Source organism: Eulemur rufifrons, chromosome 19, assembly GCF_041146395.1.
Source record: "Eulemur rufifrons isolate Redbay chromosome 19, OSU_ERuf_1, whole genome shotgun sequence".
NCBI classification, from domain to species: domain Eukaryota; kingdom Metazoa; phylum Chordata; class Mammalia; order Primates; family Lemuridae; genus Eulemur; species Eulemur rufifrons.
The window spans coordinates 74,073,960-74,092,465 of NC_091001.1; the positions used below are offsets into that span (position 1 = coordinate 74,073,960).

The following is an 18,506-nucleotide window of genomic DNA, read 5'->3' on the forward strand; positions in this document are numbered from 1 at the left end:
ATGAGGCTCAAGGAGACTCACTGATTTGCCCAGGCTCACATAGCTAGTATGTGTTATAGTAAGAAATACATTTGATCTTTGTCCCAGGTTCTTGACTCGGAGCTCCTAACCTAAAACCTTGGGAATTTCCTGAGAGCTAAGAGTATCTTATTATTCTTAACAAGCCCCTTTCTATGATCACACCAAAGTTTACACTAATGAGGTTATCAGGATGAGGCTGCTCACCAGAAAGACCAGGAGATTAGAGGGTTGGAATTTTCGGCCCCACCCACTGACCTCTGAAAAGGAGGAGGGGGTCTAGAGATCAAGCTCTATAAAAAACTCTTGAACTCTTGAGATCTGATGGCACATCCAGAGAGGGCCTGGAAGCTCTGCGCCCTCTCATACTTTGCCTTATGCATCTCTTCCATCTGGCTGTTCCTGAGTTGTATCCTTTATAATATGCTGGTAAACACACGTGTTTCCCAAATTTCTGTAAGGCATTCTAGCAAATTACTAAACCTGAGGAGGGGATCATGGGAACCCCTGATTTGTAGCTGGTTGGTCAAAAGCACTGGAGGCCCAGACCTGCAACTGGCATCTGATGTGGGGGCAGTGCCGTGGGACTGAGTCTTTTACTTGTGGGAGCTGATGCTAACTCCAAGTAGGTAAGTGTCAGAATTGAACTGAAATAAACTGAACTCAACTGGTGTCAGAGAATTGGTTGGTGTGGGGAAAAAACCCACACATTCTGGTTACCTGAAGTGTTCTGTGCTGAGTATGAGAGTAGGAAAAACAGTTTGGTTTTTCCTATTATATACATAGTAAGTTAAAGAGAGGATTTTGACCTAGGTTTGAATTCGAAGTGCATGTTCTTTCTTTATGCGCTGTTTCCTGCTAAAATCTACAAATAACCTTAAAGTAGTCAATTATGTTAACCATTTCTTAAATTAAAATATCTTTGGCCAGAACTACCGAAAATGAGGAAAAGTAAAGTATTTTATGACCCTTTTCTGTCCTTGTTCAGATATGTATGTTCAAAATGTATGCAACAGGGTAATGGAGAAAAGAAAATAAAGGAACTGAATAATCTGCCATTGACTACATGACAACACTGCTTGTGGACATTTTATTCACTTTAAAATAAATATTGTGCTGTAAACTGTCCAGAACTAAAATCTGTATATACAGAAGGCAAGTACAATGGATAGCCAGCACAGTGTGTTTGTTAGAGTAAATCATTCTAAGTCAGAGAAGACTCACCAACTGTCTACACCAGATACATACTCTGGGAGTAAGCACACTCTTAAGGAGAAAGAAATAAATAAAACTTCTGAGAGAAAAGCAACCTATTACAAATAAGAATTTCTTGAGATTAACAGAGGTGAAGAAAACTCACATGTTAAGGCTCTATTATGTGCCCAGTTTCTAGTTTAATGCCTGGTAGAGAGTAGTTACTATATAAAAATTTGTTGAAAGGATTTCAGGCACTAGAATTTACATATTTTACATGGTCTCTCATTTAAACAATCTCCTATCAATTCTTTTCTTCATTAGCTAGTTATATATACCATAATTTACATAATACATCTATTATTTAAAAACTTTCAGTAGGTACAATTGTGATATTTGATTAGGTTGGACTCTGACGTGCTTGGATGAGATTTATTTTGGAATCACATATCCAAGCAAAGAAAAAACACAATCTGTTCATAAGACAACAAAAATGAAAAAAGTGAGACAAAATGTCTGCCTTAGAAGTTTATCAATAATCTCTTATATACACATATATATTCACAAAGTGGTTGAGAGTCCTTTTATACAATTCCTTTGGATGAGGTCAAATGGCTAAAAACTTTATAATGAGACACACGGTTAGACAGAAATCATCATGACTTTCAATATTTTCTTTCCTCCAACTTTAACATCCTTTAGTTGGGGAGAGAAAGAAGTCCATTTTCATCTGCTGTATCTAAGATTTTACAGATCACTGGAGATTCAACCTAAAGAATGAGAACAACAACAAAGCCATTAAAAAGTTGCTAAGCTGAATATGTACTTACTTTATTCAGTATTATTTTGCTAAATGAATGTAAGTCCTTGTTTTGGACATAACAGCATTACTTCTACAAATTAAGCTTTTTGAAAAATAACTTTTAGTCATTCATATAGAATATCAGATAGGTGGAGAAAATACTTTTATCTCTAAGTAAAGGAGGAGAGAGAAAAGGAGGAAAAGACAGGAATGAGGAAGGAATACACAGCTATATCTTACACAACAAAAATGATAAAACATTATGGTAAAATAATTTGTATTTTAAGTAAAAGGCAAAGAAAAATGTAACCCAAAGATGGGCCAGATGTTGAAATTATCAGATGTTATAATAATTATATAATAAATACAATGAAGGAAACAGTGGAAAAGGTAGACAACATCTATGACCAGATAGGGAATTTCAGCAGAGAAAAGAAACCATAAAAAAAAAAACCCAATGGAAATGTTAGAGATGAAAACTATATCAGAGATAAATTTATTCAATGGACTGGACACAGCAGAGGAATCAATAAACCTGAAGACAGGTTAACAGAAATGACCAAATTGAAACAAAGGAAAAGAAGTAGAAATAAAAGAGTCTCTGAGATTTTGAGACAATTTCCAACTAACATTTTTTTTTGTAAGCCAGTCAAATTTAGCAGCGGGGGGCTGAATACCAACTTTAGTGATACTAATGTTAATAAGTTATGATAACCCACTACCATCTGACCAGCCCCAACTAACATGTTCAATTGGAGTCTCAGACACAGAGGAGAAAAAGAATGGGGCAGAAGAAATCTTTGAGGAGATAATGGCCAAAATTTCAACAAAATTGATGAATTGTATCAACCCACTAATCCAAGAAGCTCAGTGAACTCCAAGAAGGATAAATACAGAGAAAACCACATTTAGGCATATCATAGTCAAAGGCAAAAACCATAAAGTCTCTAGAAGGAAATGCAGGAGAATATTTTCATGACATTGGGGTAGCAAAAATTTCTTAGGACACAAAAAGCATTAGCCATTAAAGGAAAAAAATGATAAACTGAACTTCACTAAATAAAAAACTTGCTTATCAAAAGATATTAAGAAAATGAATAGGCAAGCCATAGACTGAGAAAAAAATATGTACAATTACAAAGAGCTCATATCTGGAATTCCTAGAAATAAGCAGTAAGAAGACAAATAACAACAACAAAAATGGGTAAAAGACTGAAAAAGACTTCTCTCTCCTTGACCAAACTTTATCCAGACCTCTCTGAACCCTCTTTCCGACTATGCCTCATCCTTGGGCCCTGTGTTTGGCTTGCCTAGTCCAGTTGTAGCAAGAATCCTGCCAAGTCAGTTTAGAGAGATCCCCCACCCTTGATATCTGATTACCCTGGCCTGCCTTCAGCAAGAATCCTGTTAAGTCAGTTTAGCAAGAATCCCCCTGCCCTTGATGTCTCCTCTTAGTAATTTTCCATCCACTCACTTCCATCATTCTGCTTGTTGGCTATAAATCTCCAGCCATCTTTGCTATTAGAGTTGAGTTCTCTTTCCCCTATTGTAATAATCTTGACACATATTGCAATAGCCCTGAATAAAGTCTTCCTTACTGTTTTAACAAATGCTATGTAATAATTTTTCTTTAACAAGACTTGGCTAGACGCTTCACAAAAGAAGATATATGAATACCAATAATGGTATGAAAAGGTACTCAACATAATTATTCATATGGGGAATGCTGATTAAAACCACTAAAATGACAACTCTGGAAAACTGTTTGGTAATAGTTAAACATATATCTAATCTATGATCCAGCACTCCTACGTATTTACCACAAGAAATGAAAACATATAACCACAAAAAAAGTTGTAAAAAAAATGTTCATAGTAGCCTTACTAATAATAATCAAACCCAAAAAACAAATCAAATGTCCATCTATATAAGAATGGATAAGCACATGTGGTATAGTTATATGAAAAAATACTATTCAGGGATAAAAAGAGAATAAAAGTACTGATCATGAAACATGGCTGAGTTTCAAAAATGTTACAGTGAAAAAGGGAATTCTCACACACTGCTGGTGGGAATGTTAAATTAGTAGTACAGCCATTTGGAAAACAGTATGGATGCTTTCTCAAAATGAAAAATATAACTACCATATGATCCAGCAATCCCACTACCGGGTATTTATCCAAGGAAAGGAAATTACTATATCAAAGGGATACCTGCCATCTCCATGTTTATTGTAGCAGTATTCACAATAGCAAAGGTAGGGAATCAACCTAAGTGGCCACCAATGGATGAATAAAGAAAACATGGTATCTTTACACAATGGAATACTATTCAGACATTAAAAAAAAAAGAGATCATGTCATTTGCAGCAACACAGATGGAACTGGAGGTCATTATGTTAAGTGAAATAAGCCAGGCACAGAAAGGCAAATGTTGCGTGTTTTCACTCATAAGTGGGAGCTAAAAAAGTTGATTTCATGGAGGTAGAGAGTAGAATGATAGATACGAGAGGCTGGAAAGGGTGTGAGAAGGAGATGAAGATAGGTTGGTTAATGGGTGCAAACATACGGTTAGATAGAAGGAAAAAATTCTAATGTTTGATAGCACAGTAAGTGATTATAGTTAACGTCATATTGCATATTTCAAAATAGCCAGAAGTGAGGAATTGAAATGTTCTCAACACAAAGAATTGATAAATGCTGATGGTAATGGATATCCTAAATACCCTGACTTGACCATTACACATTCTATGCATGTAACCAAATATCACATGTACCCCATAAATATGTTCAAATATTATGTATCAATAAAACAAACAAAAAAAGATCAAAAATAAAAATTATGCTGAGTCAGAGAGGCCAGACACAAAAAAATTATATACTGTATGATTCCATTCACATGGAATACAAAAAAAGGCAAAACTAATCACGGTGTCAGAAATCACAAAAGAGTATCTTTGAGAGGTACTAGGGAAGTGTTTACTAGAAAAGGGTATGAGAGAACTTTCTACAGTGACACATAACTTGTTTTGGGTGATACATGGGCACATGAAATTGTTAAAACTTACCAACTCACCATTTAAGATCTATGCATTTTATCTTAGGTAAATTATACCTCAATAAAAAAACATGTCAGATATCACAGAAGTGGTATGTGGGCTATATTAACTCTTAGAGACTAGTGAAGGTCCTTTCTAGACTTAATGCAAAAAAATTAAAATATGGCCCCAAATTGAATTTTTGATTATTTTCTTTTTACTTACCCCAAGAATATACTGACAGGAGTGAGGCTCTAGCATATACACAGTAACAGCATGAGGAGAATCTGATTCTTTACACCTAAAACAGAGAGTACTTTAAGGTACTGCCTAAATCATACAAAATAAAATTACTTTTTTTTTTTCTTTTTTTTTTATAGTTTTTTTTTTTCAATTTAATTTTACAGAATCAAAGAGTCTAACAGTATATCTTGTTAGATACAGTATGTCCTCATAATGTATACATTATTTCTTGTACAATGATATGAAATAATATGGGAAATATTCATGATAAATTATTAAGTGAACAGTGCAAGTTAAAAACAATAGTTTCGTATTTTTTTCCCCACCCCCCCTTTCCCGAGTCAGCACCTTCAAGTGTTACCACTCCCCAAACGGTGCGCAATGCACTCATTGTGTAGGCATACCCCCATCCCCTCCCCCACCCCCCACCTCAGTCTGATGTCCAATTGGTGTCGTTCCCAGATTTGTATTTAGGTGATGATCAGGGATAAAATTACTCTTAATAGTTTTCTTCTTAAGCTATAAAAATCCCATTCAAGTGGACCCTGTATAATTTAACAAATAATTGTGCATAATTATACTTTATCTTTACATAAAACATTTATCCATAGAAAGCAGATAAAAGAGAAAGGTATAAAGCATGACATGATTTTTGGTCTAACTTACTTTAGTTTTACAGTCACCTGTCTTGGTTTGTCAGTTATGTCACAAATATCTCCATTTCCATAAAAATGTGACACCATCCTGAATCAGAGAAACATACAAGCTTTATTAAACTAAATCTCACTAATTCAGAATAATTGTAATGGTAGGGTGACAAGATGATCAGAGGGATAAGTTTTGCATTGGTTAAAAAAATGACTATAAAATATTTTTAGGGTTATGTCACAGAGACAGTCTTTCAGATTCTATAAAGAGAAGATAAATTAGAGATACTGTGTAGTGGCTTCATTCATAATAATGATCAACTTGTGTATTATTTATTTGAATACAAATAATTATGGTTAGACTTCTTTAAAAAAAGCTGTTTTAAAGTTATCTATTTCCCCAGCCCAGTAGACTGTTTTGCGAACAGTTCTGTTTCTGTCCTCTATCAAGCTACTTCTATTAAAATACTGTACTGTAGGTACTATAGTACAAAAGGCAAAGCCTAGGCCAAGCTATAAATCTTAAATGAGCAGGATCCAAACGAAAGCTTTAATTTTGTCAGTCTAACACTCCCCTGCTTCAATATTTATTGCATATAATACCATACTATTTTCACACGAAACATATACCTATAAGAAAAGTCAAGTTGTTTAGTATATTATAATACTTAAATGTTTATGTCTTAATTTTGCTAACTTTGATTTTGGTCATCAGCATATTATGAAAACAGTCTCTCAATACTATGTATTCTATGAAGGACAGAGTTAACAGCTTAGAAGGAACAAGGATGAATAATTTAAAGTGTACTGGGCAAGAGACTATAAGATAATCTAAAGCTTAGATATTCTTGGGAAATGAAATTAATTTACTTCTCTTATGACAAAATATACCCACATAGCCCAAAAGATATGTGAGGTAGTTTTTGAAAAAGCTACTGCTCAACCATTTTCAACCATTATCTCACAAAGGTTAAGTAACAAAGGGTATATTTAAATAGAATTAAATAACTTAAAGAGGTAAAGATTACACATGAAAGACACAGACATTTTATAACAGCCCGTTTTAACAGAATTGAGCCACTGTTACTAATACCACAGCTACTCTCATTAATGTACCACCACCATTGTTAATTAAAGGCAGCAGCCAAAGGTTACTGCATGTTACTGCCAGGCACTGTCCTTTACATGAATTACCTCATTTAAATGTCACAACAATCCTATGACACAAATACCATTAGACAAGAAAAGTGAGGGTTAAAAGATTGTGTAATTTGTCTTAGGTAATAAAAGAGCCAGCATTTGAATCCAGGTAGTCTTCTTACTAAGAGATTGTGCTCTTAACTATTATAGTGTTGCCTCCCCAAGAAAAGAAAACTAATCTAAAAGATGTCCCCTGAAAAATAATTGACCAGGGATTTTAACTTAAGTGTTTAAATTTTTGTGTTTTCAATATTCTGAGTTTTAGAAATTCTACTAATCAGATCCAAAGGCAAATAAAGTGAATCATTACCTGACTGTCTGGGTACCATCGTCTTGAAGATGATAGGCTCTAGCAGTATTCTTCTTAGCCCATTCAATATGCTCTTCTTGGTTCCATGTCCCCACAACCACAGAGGTTTTCCCACTATCTTTGTCCTAATATATGAAAAAATATTTGTGATAATGCATGCTTGACATCATCGAGTAGACATTTATGCTGATGACCTGACCCTCCTGTAAGCTATAGTATTTATCTACACACTGGATATCTATGTTTATCTATGTTTAGATGTAGTGATGTTAGTCAAACTCGAGTAGAAATTTAAATTCATTATCTTCTTTATTCCTTGATTCTCTGAATAGTGTAACTAATTTCTAGTCAGGTTAGCTCTACATATAGTTATTTTTTACTCTTCCATCTCTTTCCTTTCCTACAGATCAGTCCTGTCAGTTCTTTCCTGGAGATTTTTTCAGCTTAGTCTCTTCCTCTACATTTTCATCGCCAGCACCCCCCAACCAAGAGTTTAATCTCTCATACTGAGATAATACAACCACATACTACCATGATTCTAATTAAATCTTGGGCCTCTATCTCTTACCCTTTAGCCTATCTTCATCCTACTTCTGGTCCTTCAAATGCAAACTTTCATGTTATACTGGTCTTCACAATACTTGACACCACACTTATTTCTGTAGCAAAATTGTCCAGAAACACCATTCTGCCTTTGTTATTTTTTTTAAATGACATACTATCCTATATGTGGACTTCTTTCCTTTGCTCTCCTTCCTACCTCCCTGACTTCCTTTCTTTCCTTCCTTCATATTTTACGTCAGGTAACCATGCCGGGCACTAATATGTATCTGATTAGTAGAATTCAAAACTCCTATTGTGACAAATGAAACAGGCAAGGCCAGTGCTCTAGGGGAGCATATTGCCTAATGGAAGAGATGACTATTAACTTTTTCAGCAACTAGACTGTAAGTTCCTAGATAGACAGGGATTACAACAGCAAAATGAAGTGTTTAAGAGGTTGGATATAGAGCAACACTGCCTGAGTTTGAATTCCAGTTTCACCATTTACTACCTAGGTGATTTTAGGCAAGTTACTGAAGGTTTGTTTCTGTTTCCTCATGTTGAAATAACAATACCCACCTCTTAAGGTTGTTGTGAGGATTAAATGAGTCAATATTTGTAAAGTACTTAGTGCCTGGTATATAAATAGTGAACAATTATTCTTTTTTTTGAGACAGAGTCTCACTCTGTTGCCCAGGCTAGAGTGCTGTGGCGTCAGCCTAGCTCATAGCAACCTCAAACTCCTGGGCTCAAGCAATCCTTCTACCTCAGCCTCCCAAGGAGCTGGGACTATAGGCATGTGCCACCATGCCCGGCTAATTTTTTCTCTATATATTTTTAGTTGTCCAGATAATTTCTTTCTATTTTTAGTAGAGATGGGGTTTTGCTCTTGCTCAGGCTGGTCTCCAACTCCTGACTTCGAGTGATCCTCCTGCCTCGGCCTCCCAGAGTGCTAGGATTACAGGCGTGAGCCACCGTGCCCAGCCAGGGAACAATTATTTTTATTTCTCTCAAGATTCCTAGCAGAGTCCCTCAGAAAATTCTAGGTTATATGACCTTGGCCAAAATATGTTTGGTAAAACCTAGTGTTGCATGTGTATGGAAAACAGACATTGTTAATGGAAGTGTAAACTGGTCCAACCCTTTGGAAGGCAATTTTTCAGTATGCATATGTTTTGACCTAGCAAGCATCTTGACAGAAGTGTGCCCTATGAATATATTTGCAAAGGTATATCAACAGAACTATTTAAAAATGTTCACTAAAACACTATCACAGCAAAAACCAGAAACTTAAAGGTACATCAGTAGAGGTCTGGTTAAATACATTGTAGGTATAGACATAATCCTCTGTACCTGCTGAAAAGAGTAAGATCAGTTGTTGCTGACATGGAATGATGTCCAAGATACTAAGTGGAAAGAACAAGTGCAGAGCAGCACATGATCCCTTCTCTATAAATAAAAGGTTATACCAACATTTATTATATGCATTTTTTTCTGTGGAAGGTTAACTATGAAAATGTTAACAGCAGTTACTTTTGGGAAGTATGATGATGGCAGAGGGGAAATTTACTTTTCATTTTAAATTTCTGGCGTATTCCTTTCATTAAAAAAAAAGTCACTGGATATTACCTGGATTGTAGTTAGATGGTTCTTTATCCTTTTTCTGTACTAATAAATGTTATTAAAAATAAAACATCTGCAAAGCAGGAAGAATAAATGGAGAGAATATTTAAATGAAATTCCTCAGGTTTAAGTGAAGAAAAAATTATCTTACTTTACAGATGGCTCATATATTTTGGATGATTTAAGTGTGGAAGATAAACTGATGATTTGTTTTAGCATGCTCCATCTTGGAATTTAAGATCAGCTCAAAACAACTCTAGTGGGCAAATATAGTATTTTATAATTACTAGTATTTTTTGGGGGGGACTGAATATAGCCTTTTAAAGCAGCCAAGTCAATATTCATTAATTAAAGTTTGTCTTCTACGTCTAGCAGTTTATTGTACCAAAGTATAAGTATGACAAATAAAAAAACTATTGGAGCTTGATCCTCAGAATTTAAGCAGGTTCGCTCAAGTGTGGGAGAATATGCTGAATTGTAAAATTATAAATAAAATAAAAATCCAATATATATAAACTTAAAACTTATTTTATTTTAAACTTAGATAATATGGCACCTTCTTTTAGCTGTGAAACTTGCTGTATTTACTCAATTTTACTAACCTAGCGATAATGTACTATCTTACCATTTATTTTCTTTCTTTTTTTTTTTTTTTTTTGAGACAGAGTCTCACTCTGTTGCCCAGGCTAGAGTGAGTGCCGTGGCATCAGCCTAGCTCACAGCAACCTCAAACTCCTGGGCTCAAGCGATCCTCCTGTCTCAGCCTCCCGAGTAGCTGGGACTACAGGCATGTACCACCATGCCCGGCTAATTTTTTCTATATATATATATTTTAGCTGTCCATATAATTTCTTTCTATTTTTAGTAGAGATGGGGTCTCGCTCTTGCTCAGGCTGGTCTCGAACTCCTGAGCTCAAACGATCCACCCACCTCGGCCTCTCAGAGTGCTAGGATTACAGGCCTGAGCCACCGCGCCCGGCCTTATTTTCTTAAAGATGAATTATAAGAATGACTAATTTCTTGATCAAAGCTAATGAGGTATAGCCACAACAGCTTATTATTCTACCAGGCTCATGGTAATATAAGATTCTAAGTAGTTAATAAACAATGTCATTTTAAGATGACTGATTTACTTAATACCAAGTGTTCCATTTTCCAAAATTTGGAGATAATTCTGATTAGTATTTCCATATTAAAATCATCTAATAATTCAAAGAACACCAATCCCTCTCCTTTTTTCCATAAAAGATTTTTAAAACTTTAAATCATCTAGTGGTAGAATGATATATAAATGCTATTCTATACCTCATGGTATTGATGTACGTGTTTGCCATAGCAGAATTCATATTTCCACCAACCAACACCCTAAAGGAAAGAAAACATTTAGATGAAGTTAAACACAGAGAAAGGCGGATTTGGGGCCTGTCTCAATTCTGCCACATGAAGTGATGGAAATAAATGTAATTTAAAAAACCTGCAACAGCAATAGCACAGTTGAAAATTAAAATTAAAAATTATTGAAAAATTGTAGGGCATAGTGGCTCATGCCTGTAATTCCAGCAACTTGGAAGGCTGAGGCACAAGAATTGTTCGAGCCCAGGATTTCAAGACCAGCCTGGGCAACATAGTGAGATCCTGTCTCCAAAAAAAAAAAAGGAAAGAAAGAAAGAAAAAAAATTAGCTGGGCATGGTGGCACATGCCTGTAGTCCCAGCTATTCGGGAGGCTGAGGTAGGAGAATGGCATGAGCCCAGGAGTTCGAGTCTACAGTGAGGTATGATCATGCCACTGAACTCCCACCTGGGCACCAGAGGGATAATCTACCTCAAACCCCCCCCCTCCGCCCCCGGCAATTACTGAAAAATAAAAAAAGACAAATACAAGAGTAACTGCTGCAGTGCTTTGGTAAAATGAAATAAAATAAAATTAAAACTTCAGTTGGAAGTGTATCTCCCTCCCACGGATGCTAATAGTCAGGGGCAAAATTTTACCTTTGTAAAGGTAGATGTTAACTCAAGTTTGACATATGATTGCTACATCACCAAAATGTAGGATATACCATAATTAATGCCCATTCCAGCAATCAACCAGAATCACACATGATTGCTAGAGATAAGGTCAAGTTTTACCTTGTGAGTAAAGAGAACAAAGGCTATAGGTTAGATTACAGAGGTGTGGGAATATGAGACTGCAGAGTGAAAATGTCCATTGGGAATGGCTGGATCCTGCCATTTATAGACAAAAACCTTTTTCAGTGCTATTAATGCCTACCGACAATAACTGACAAGTCAAAGTTGTAAGATAAATATTTAAACTTAAGGTTTACTTCTCACCCCGTGAAAGCAGTAAGAACCACTAAGGAACTCTTTTATGAGTTGGTCATCTGTCAATTTGGATATGTGGGTTGTTCCAACAGTTAGCATTGGTTGAGAGCCAACAGCAATGGGCTTGTGGATCGCTGGAAATCTCTCTTCTTTGGTTGATTGCAAATCTTCCTAAAATGAAACATGCATATGTTTAAGGGCTTTTATGCCACACTTAATTTTTTTCAGTTATGGCTGATTATTTTTAACCTGTAGAAAATACGGAAAAGTCCACTTGTTTTTAATGTATTTTAAGAAAATGGACTTTGTAATACTAAATAGTATAGAAAAAACTCTAGACAAATGTTAGTTCCATATACGAGTTGGGATAGGTGATCATCTTAAACATACAGGGATAATTTTCATTTCATATATTTTGTTTCATTATTTTTAGTGAGGACTTTGCTATGTGTTAGGCTTTGTGTCCCTACATTTAATTTTGGAAAATGTGGTCACTAAGGGTAAAGAAAGGATAACAAGCAGGGTAAAGAAGAGCTGGGTGGGAATGAATATGAATATTAGTTACAATTATTCAAATGTAACAAGCCCTGGTTGTTGCTTTGGATGAACCTAAAATTTGACAGGGAAGACACAAACTAATAAGGGTGTAGGGAATAGCAGATTCATGAGGCAGGGGTTATTCAAATAGGCTTTGACCAAGAACTGAAATATGAAGACTTCACAAAGAAAAAACCCTTGATCAATTCTTAAAACATGAATAATAATTTGTGATTGATGTGTATATCTGTGTGTTCTGTCTCTATGTGTGTGTATATGCATGTGGACTTGAGGAGGCAGTAAGAACAAAGATGTGGGGCTACAATATTTAAACTAAGAGATAAGCAGGCACTATATGGTGGAAAACTATTATATGCTAAGAGGTTTGGACATTATCGTATAGGTTTTAGGCAAAATATGCTGTGATCATATTTTAAAGTAATTAGTTTATCAGTGGCAGGAAACAAGGAATAGCAGGGACCAATCTAGAGGTAGAGAGTCAAGTTAGAAGTTGCAGTAACCCATGTCAGAGATGAAGAGAATCTAAAGTAAAGGAATTGCCAGAAAAAGTCTGGGTACATAAAAATAACTAACTAACTGATGTAAAGAAGTAAAAGAGCTGGGGAAGAGAGAAAAGAATAATTATAAAAGAGGTTAATAAGTTAAGATTCAGTGGTTTATGGGTGCTGACAGTGAGTAGATAGGAAATGACTCTAGACCAGAATTGATCTTAGAAGTGAGTGTTCTGATTATAAATGAAATGAATAATTTATAAAAATTGGATAGTAAATGAGTTCCCAATAAATGTATGGTAGATACTATGTCTCCTTTTTCACTTGGTGTAGTTACCACTAACCAATTGTGGTTCTTTTGCTTCTATTTCAGCTTATAGAGGCGTCACTGGATGGTTACTCCAGAAACCAATGACTTTATCCTTTCTCCCCACCAACATTAGGAAGAATAAGGATTGCCAAGATGGCGCCTTATTTTTTGAAAGGACCCTGAACTTCATTGTATAACTCTTTCCATGGTCACAGTTTACTATGTTCTGGCACTATATTAAGTGCTGAGTATTAAAAATGAAGCAGACATAGTCACTCCTCCTAAGGAACAAAGGTCTAATAGACTGCATTAATAATTTGGAATACATGAGATTTGTATTAAGGTTAATGAAGAAAATAATGCTGCACAGTGAATCCTGCAGCTAAGAGCAAGATAAAGTAGCAAGAATAGAAGCATGGCCCTTTATTTTTGCTTATTTTGGACAGAAGCTGCACTTTCATTTTTAAGGAAAATTATTCTAATAAAAATAGGATGATTAGTAGTTTACGTAGTAGAGTTTCAAAATTCACAAAATGGACTCCTAATAGTCTAATAATCTCTAAATTAATGTAACATAATCACATAGGCAGAACATCAAACCAAAATTCCAATAGTCAGATTTGTATTTTTGTTTAAAAAAGGAAAAAGTTCTTTATCTGTATGGTGATGCTTGATACACACTTAAAAGGCAAACCATATGCAAAATACACATTTTTAAAAGTTATGTGGAATAGATTTATTTAAAGAATGACTCTTAAATAAGGTTTTTTATTTTTATTTTTATTTTTTTAGAGACAAAGTCTTGCTCCATTGCCCAGGCTGGAGTGCAGTGGCCTGATCATAGCTCACTGTAGCCTCAAACTCCTAAGCTGAAGTGATCCTCCTGCCTCAGCCTCCTGAGAAGCGGGGATTACAGGTGCATGCCATCATACTTGGCTAATTTTTAAAATTTTTAGTAGAGACAGAGTCTAGCTATGTTGTCCATGCTAGTCTCCAACTCCTGGCCTCGAGTGATCCCCTGCCTCGACCTCCCAAAGTGCCGGAATTACAGGCGTGAGCCACAGCACCCAGCCAAAGATAAGTTATAAGTAACTATTTATCATACAGCATCATCTAAGATTTTCATATGGCACACGTTCCCTAAAGATCTAAGTAATTTGAAAGCATTATCATCTGTAGCTTTTTTTTTTTTTTTTTTTTTTTTTGGGACAGAGTCTCACTCTGTTGCCCAGGCTAGAGTGCCATGGCGTCAGCCTAGCTCAGAGCAACCTCAAACTCCTGGGCTCAGGTGATCCTCCTGCCTCAGCCTCCCAAGAAGCTGGGACTATAGGCATGCACCACCATGCCTGGCTAATTTTTTCTATATATTTTAAGTTGTCCAGCTAATTTGTTTCTATTGTTTTAGTAGAGATGGGGTCTCACTTTTGCTCAGGCTGGTCTTGAACTCCTGAGCTCAAACGATCTGCCCACCTTGGCCTCCCAGAGTGCTAGGATTACAGGCATGAGCCACCGTGCCTGGCCAATCATTTGTAGCTTTTTAAAAATGTATTTTTCTCAATTGGCAGATTAAACACATTATTTAGAGAAAAGTAAACTGGTACTTTTTCTTGAAGAGTAATGAAAGTTGGGATTTGTGAAGCATTTTGATTGAGCGAACTTTTAAGTATTTGCTAGTATTTAGATCACTATCAAAAAGAAGATGAGAAGAGAATTCCAGCTTAAGTCTCAATACAGTACTCCAAGTCAAACTATGGAATTAATATTAAGATCACTTTTTCCTTCTATCAGAATGACTGTGTTGGTCAGAGGATCCATAAAGAGTCCAGCAATACTTCTGCAAAAAGTACTCAAGAGGAAAAGAGGAAACAAGCCTTGCAGCTAAGTTATTAGTTATTTTCTTCTGCCTTCCAGTTTAACGTCAGACCTACAGTGCTATAATGGAGGACTGAATAAAATACAAGACCATAGAAGAAGTATTCATTTCTTCCTGAGGTAATCCTAGAAATCCTGGCTAATTTCCAAAGGAAGTGACACTGGAATCACATTCAAGCATAAGTACAAGTTCATGAGGTGAAGGGAAGGGAGGGGACAAAGCAACAGAAGGAAAACAGTATATTCAAAGGCAAGGAGGCCAGAAAGAACATGGTACTTTTAGAAAACTCTAAGTTGTTCAAAATAGCTGGGATAAGGGGAATGGTGATAAAAAATGAGGCTGAAGTCAGAACACAAAGGGGCTTTTATTCCAGGAACAATAATTTTATCCTGAGGTGTAGTTCATTTCCACGAAAGGATTAAATACATAATCAAATGTTCATTTTAGAAAGAGCATTTTATTAGCTGCCCGGGTAGGACTAGAAAGGGGATTTGTGAGATTAGTTTCTGGTCCTAGGAAATAAGGGGTCCTGAACTAATTATAGGATGGATCTGAAAAGCATGTAGAAGATAACACTGATGGCTCTTAGTGAATGATTAGAGTCACAGATAAATGAAGAGAAAGGTAAGAAAAATGACTTAGGTTTTCAACTTGGTCAGTTGGGTAGCATATACTGCTTTAAAAACATTGAGGAAGACAAAAAAAGTGGTCAGTGTGAATGAGAAAAAATGTTCAGTGTGAGATTACTCAAAGTGTATATGGCTATCTCCAATAGGCAGATGAAAAGGGAAGATATAGATCAAAAGAAGGAAGTAGCATTGAGAAGTTATAAGGGTAGCAATGAGGTGAAGAATAAAGTATTAGGAGGTAGATATGGGGCTGTAGGCTATTTTTTCAAGAGGTTTAGCTGGGACAACTACCTAAAAATTAAGCTAACTACAATGAATACGATGTCAAACTTTAGTTTCTGAAAAGGACTAGAATAAGGAAAGGAATTAATATCAATGAAAAGTGAAATTTAAAATTTTGAGCCAGTAAAATAAATCACTACTACTATACTAAAGAAATCATTAAAATATTGATATGTACTCTGAAATTTAGAAAATGAAGCACTCTGACACTATTATTAGATAATTCTCTTACCTCTTTACTTCTCCTAAAAGGCACCCTTAGTATTTCTTCCTGCTGCTCCAACTGCCTCAGGGTCAGGGGTTTAAATGGTGATCCTGGCATTGACTGGCAAAATATGTCATTCACGGGAGATGCTCTGAACCTATTCAGTAAGAACAAAGCATTAAAGCTAAGCATAAAACACTTTAAAGCATGTGTGCATTTTATGTTTAAAATATTAAATGCACATCCTACCTATATTTAGGATGATTGCACAAGAGTGGTGTCAAAATGACAACTTCATATTCACAAGTTGTAACTTCAGCTACTGAAAGAATTTCATGCTTAGATTCAGGATGACATATATACATCACAGTACTTGATCTGGGCCGGTTCTGTTTCAAACTACAAGGTGTACCATTTCCCATTCCCACAGGATAGTATGGTGTCATCTGACCTTCGATATTTTTAGTGGGAATCTTAAAAAAAAAAGTATAACACAGACTTTTCATTAGAAATGAAGGTGGGGGTGAGGATGGGAGAAGAACTTATTATTCTGAAAGGAAGAAAACTACATTTTATTTATAAACTGAAAGGTAACATTTCTGTATTTTAAGTTCTCCAATACTGTTTTGATTTGTAAGTTCTTACTTGAGCAACTATGTGTTTTCAGAGCTAGTTTAATACAGCAAAAAAAGATTATTTGGTGCTAAAATTAAGATGTTAAGTAAATGTAAATTTATATAAAGGGCTACAAGATCATGATTAATGTGAATTATTCTCAACAGTTCTAAACAAAGAGACTAAGATAAAATATAGGAATTTACTATACTGGGCTGCTCAGAGCTTTCTTCACTAAACTCTCAGTGAATGGCTGTGTTAGAGTTTAGAGTCTACAGGTCTGAAGGTTGACTGGCCAAAAAATAGGGCCATATAGTAAAACACTATCTTCTAAAACAGTAATCTAAATGTAGTACTAGTTCATCAATCTGCTTACTCTTCTTTCTTGTTATTAACAGCACATACTTTTCAGAACATAAATTCCTATATAAATCTATTGAAGGCCAGCAAAAGACAAATTAAGAAACTTTCATGGGCTGGAAGAATAGATGACTAAGAAGTTAGCTCCCATATTTTTCTCTATATAAACTTAAGAAAAATCTAATGTAAGGGCTTTAAAAAGATAACATCTCCAAGCAAGCTCTTTGGAGGCAGGGATCTCATCTTGTATCACTTTGGTACCCTGTCAGCACCATGTCCAAAACAGGCAATAAATAAATGTTTCCAGGGAAAAATATTTTGAGATTTCTTTGTATGCTATTTTCATGCTAGTGTCTAAAATTAGAAAATCCTGGATTCAAATCCAAGCTTTGAATTTACTAGCTTTTATGACTCTGACCAAATTTCAATTTTTGCCATTTGTGAAAGTAGGTAATATCATACAGTCATGCACTGCATAATGACGTTTAGGTTGATGATGGACGACATATACAATGGTAGTCCTGTAAGACTATAATGGAGCATATATAGAAACCCGATATATGGCACTTGATATCGGCACTGCAGATAAAGTAGAGGAAGTGACTGATATTCAATAATGGTGCTGGGAATTTGGTTTTCCATAGAAAAAAATATATATACATAAATAATATATATACCATCTAGGTTTGTGTAAGTATACTCTATGATGTTTACACTATGATGAAATTGCCTAAAGACACATTTCTCAGAACACATCCCTGTCGTTAAGTGACACATGATTATATACTCAAAAGTTGTCTCCCAAATTAAACATTAGCTTTTGTTACATGCCCATGCCTGGCACTGTCTGGCTTATAAATTGAGGCTCAATAAATGTTAGTTTTCTTCCCTTACCCTTTTATTCCTCTTCCTTTATCATTTCACACTTTGAATTCCATCTTGCTATCCTCCAGAGTCACAGTAAATAAATAATTTATCTCAAAGGTAGTCTGTAAAATTAAAATCTTTTAAAATAGCAATGCTATGTGTGTCTATGCTCAGCTTATCAATTCCCCCCAAAGCCACCCTTCTCAGTTACAGGCATCCCTTTTAAGTAATTCTCAAAGCCTTTGTCATTTCATTTTACTTCTAATAAAAGTATCATTATGATATTAAACCATTCATAGAAAAATCCTCTATCAGTAAGTTATTTAAACTCTATGAAAATTCTTAGGATTTAGAAAGCATTTCTTGAACTACATGG

At 35.3% G+C, this 18,506-nt stretch overlaps 1 protein-coding gene across 4 annotated transcripts in view; it reads right to left on the bottom strand.

Moving 5' to 3' along the window:
* The window catches only part of ERLEC1 (endoplasmic reticulum lectin 1), a 40,962-nt gene that overhangs the window by 12,003 nt on the left and 10,453 nt on the right, over window positions 1–18,506 (bottom strand). The window contains exons 7-14 of one of the 4 annotated variants that reach the window (XM_069494048.1): window positions 16,538–16,761; window positions 16,316–16,445; window positions 11,950–12,111; window positions 10,923–10,982; window positions 7,452–7,576; window positions 5,961–6,038; window positions 5,277–5,352; window positions 1,095–1,982 (exon numbers count right to left, since the gene is read on the bottom strand). In XM_069494048.1, coding sequence (XP_069350149.1) covers window positions 1,911–1,982; window positions 5,277–5,352; window positions 5,961–6,038; window positions 7,452–7,576; window positions 10,923–10,982; window positions 11,950–12,111; window positions 16,316–16,445; window positions 16,538–16,761 — 927 coding nt within the window. In that variant the 3' untranslated portion in view covers window positions 1,095–1,910. Of the gene's footprint in view, window positions 1–1,094; window positions 1,983–5,276; window positions 5,353–5,960; window positions 6,039–7,451; window positions 7,577–10,922; window positions 10,983–11,949; window positions 12,112–16,315; window positions 16,446–16,537; window positions 16,762–18,506 lie in introns of those variants that run through there. The other 3 variants (XM_069494049.1, XM_069494051.1, XM_069494050.1) reach the window with 3 other exon arrangements.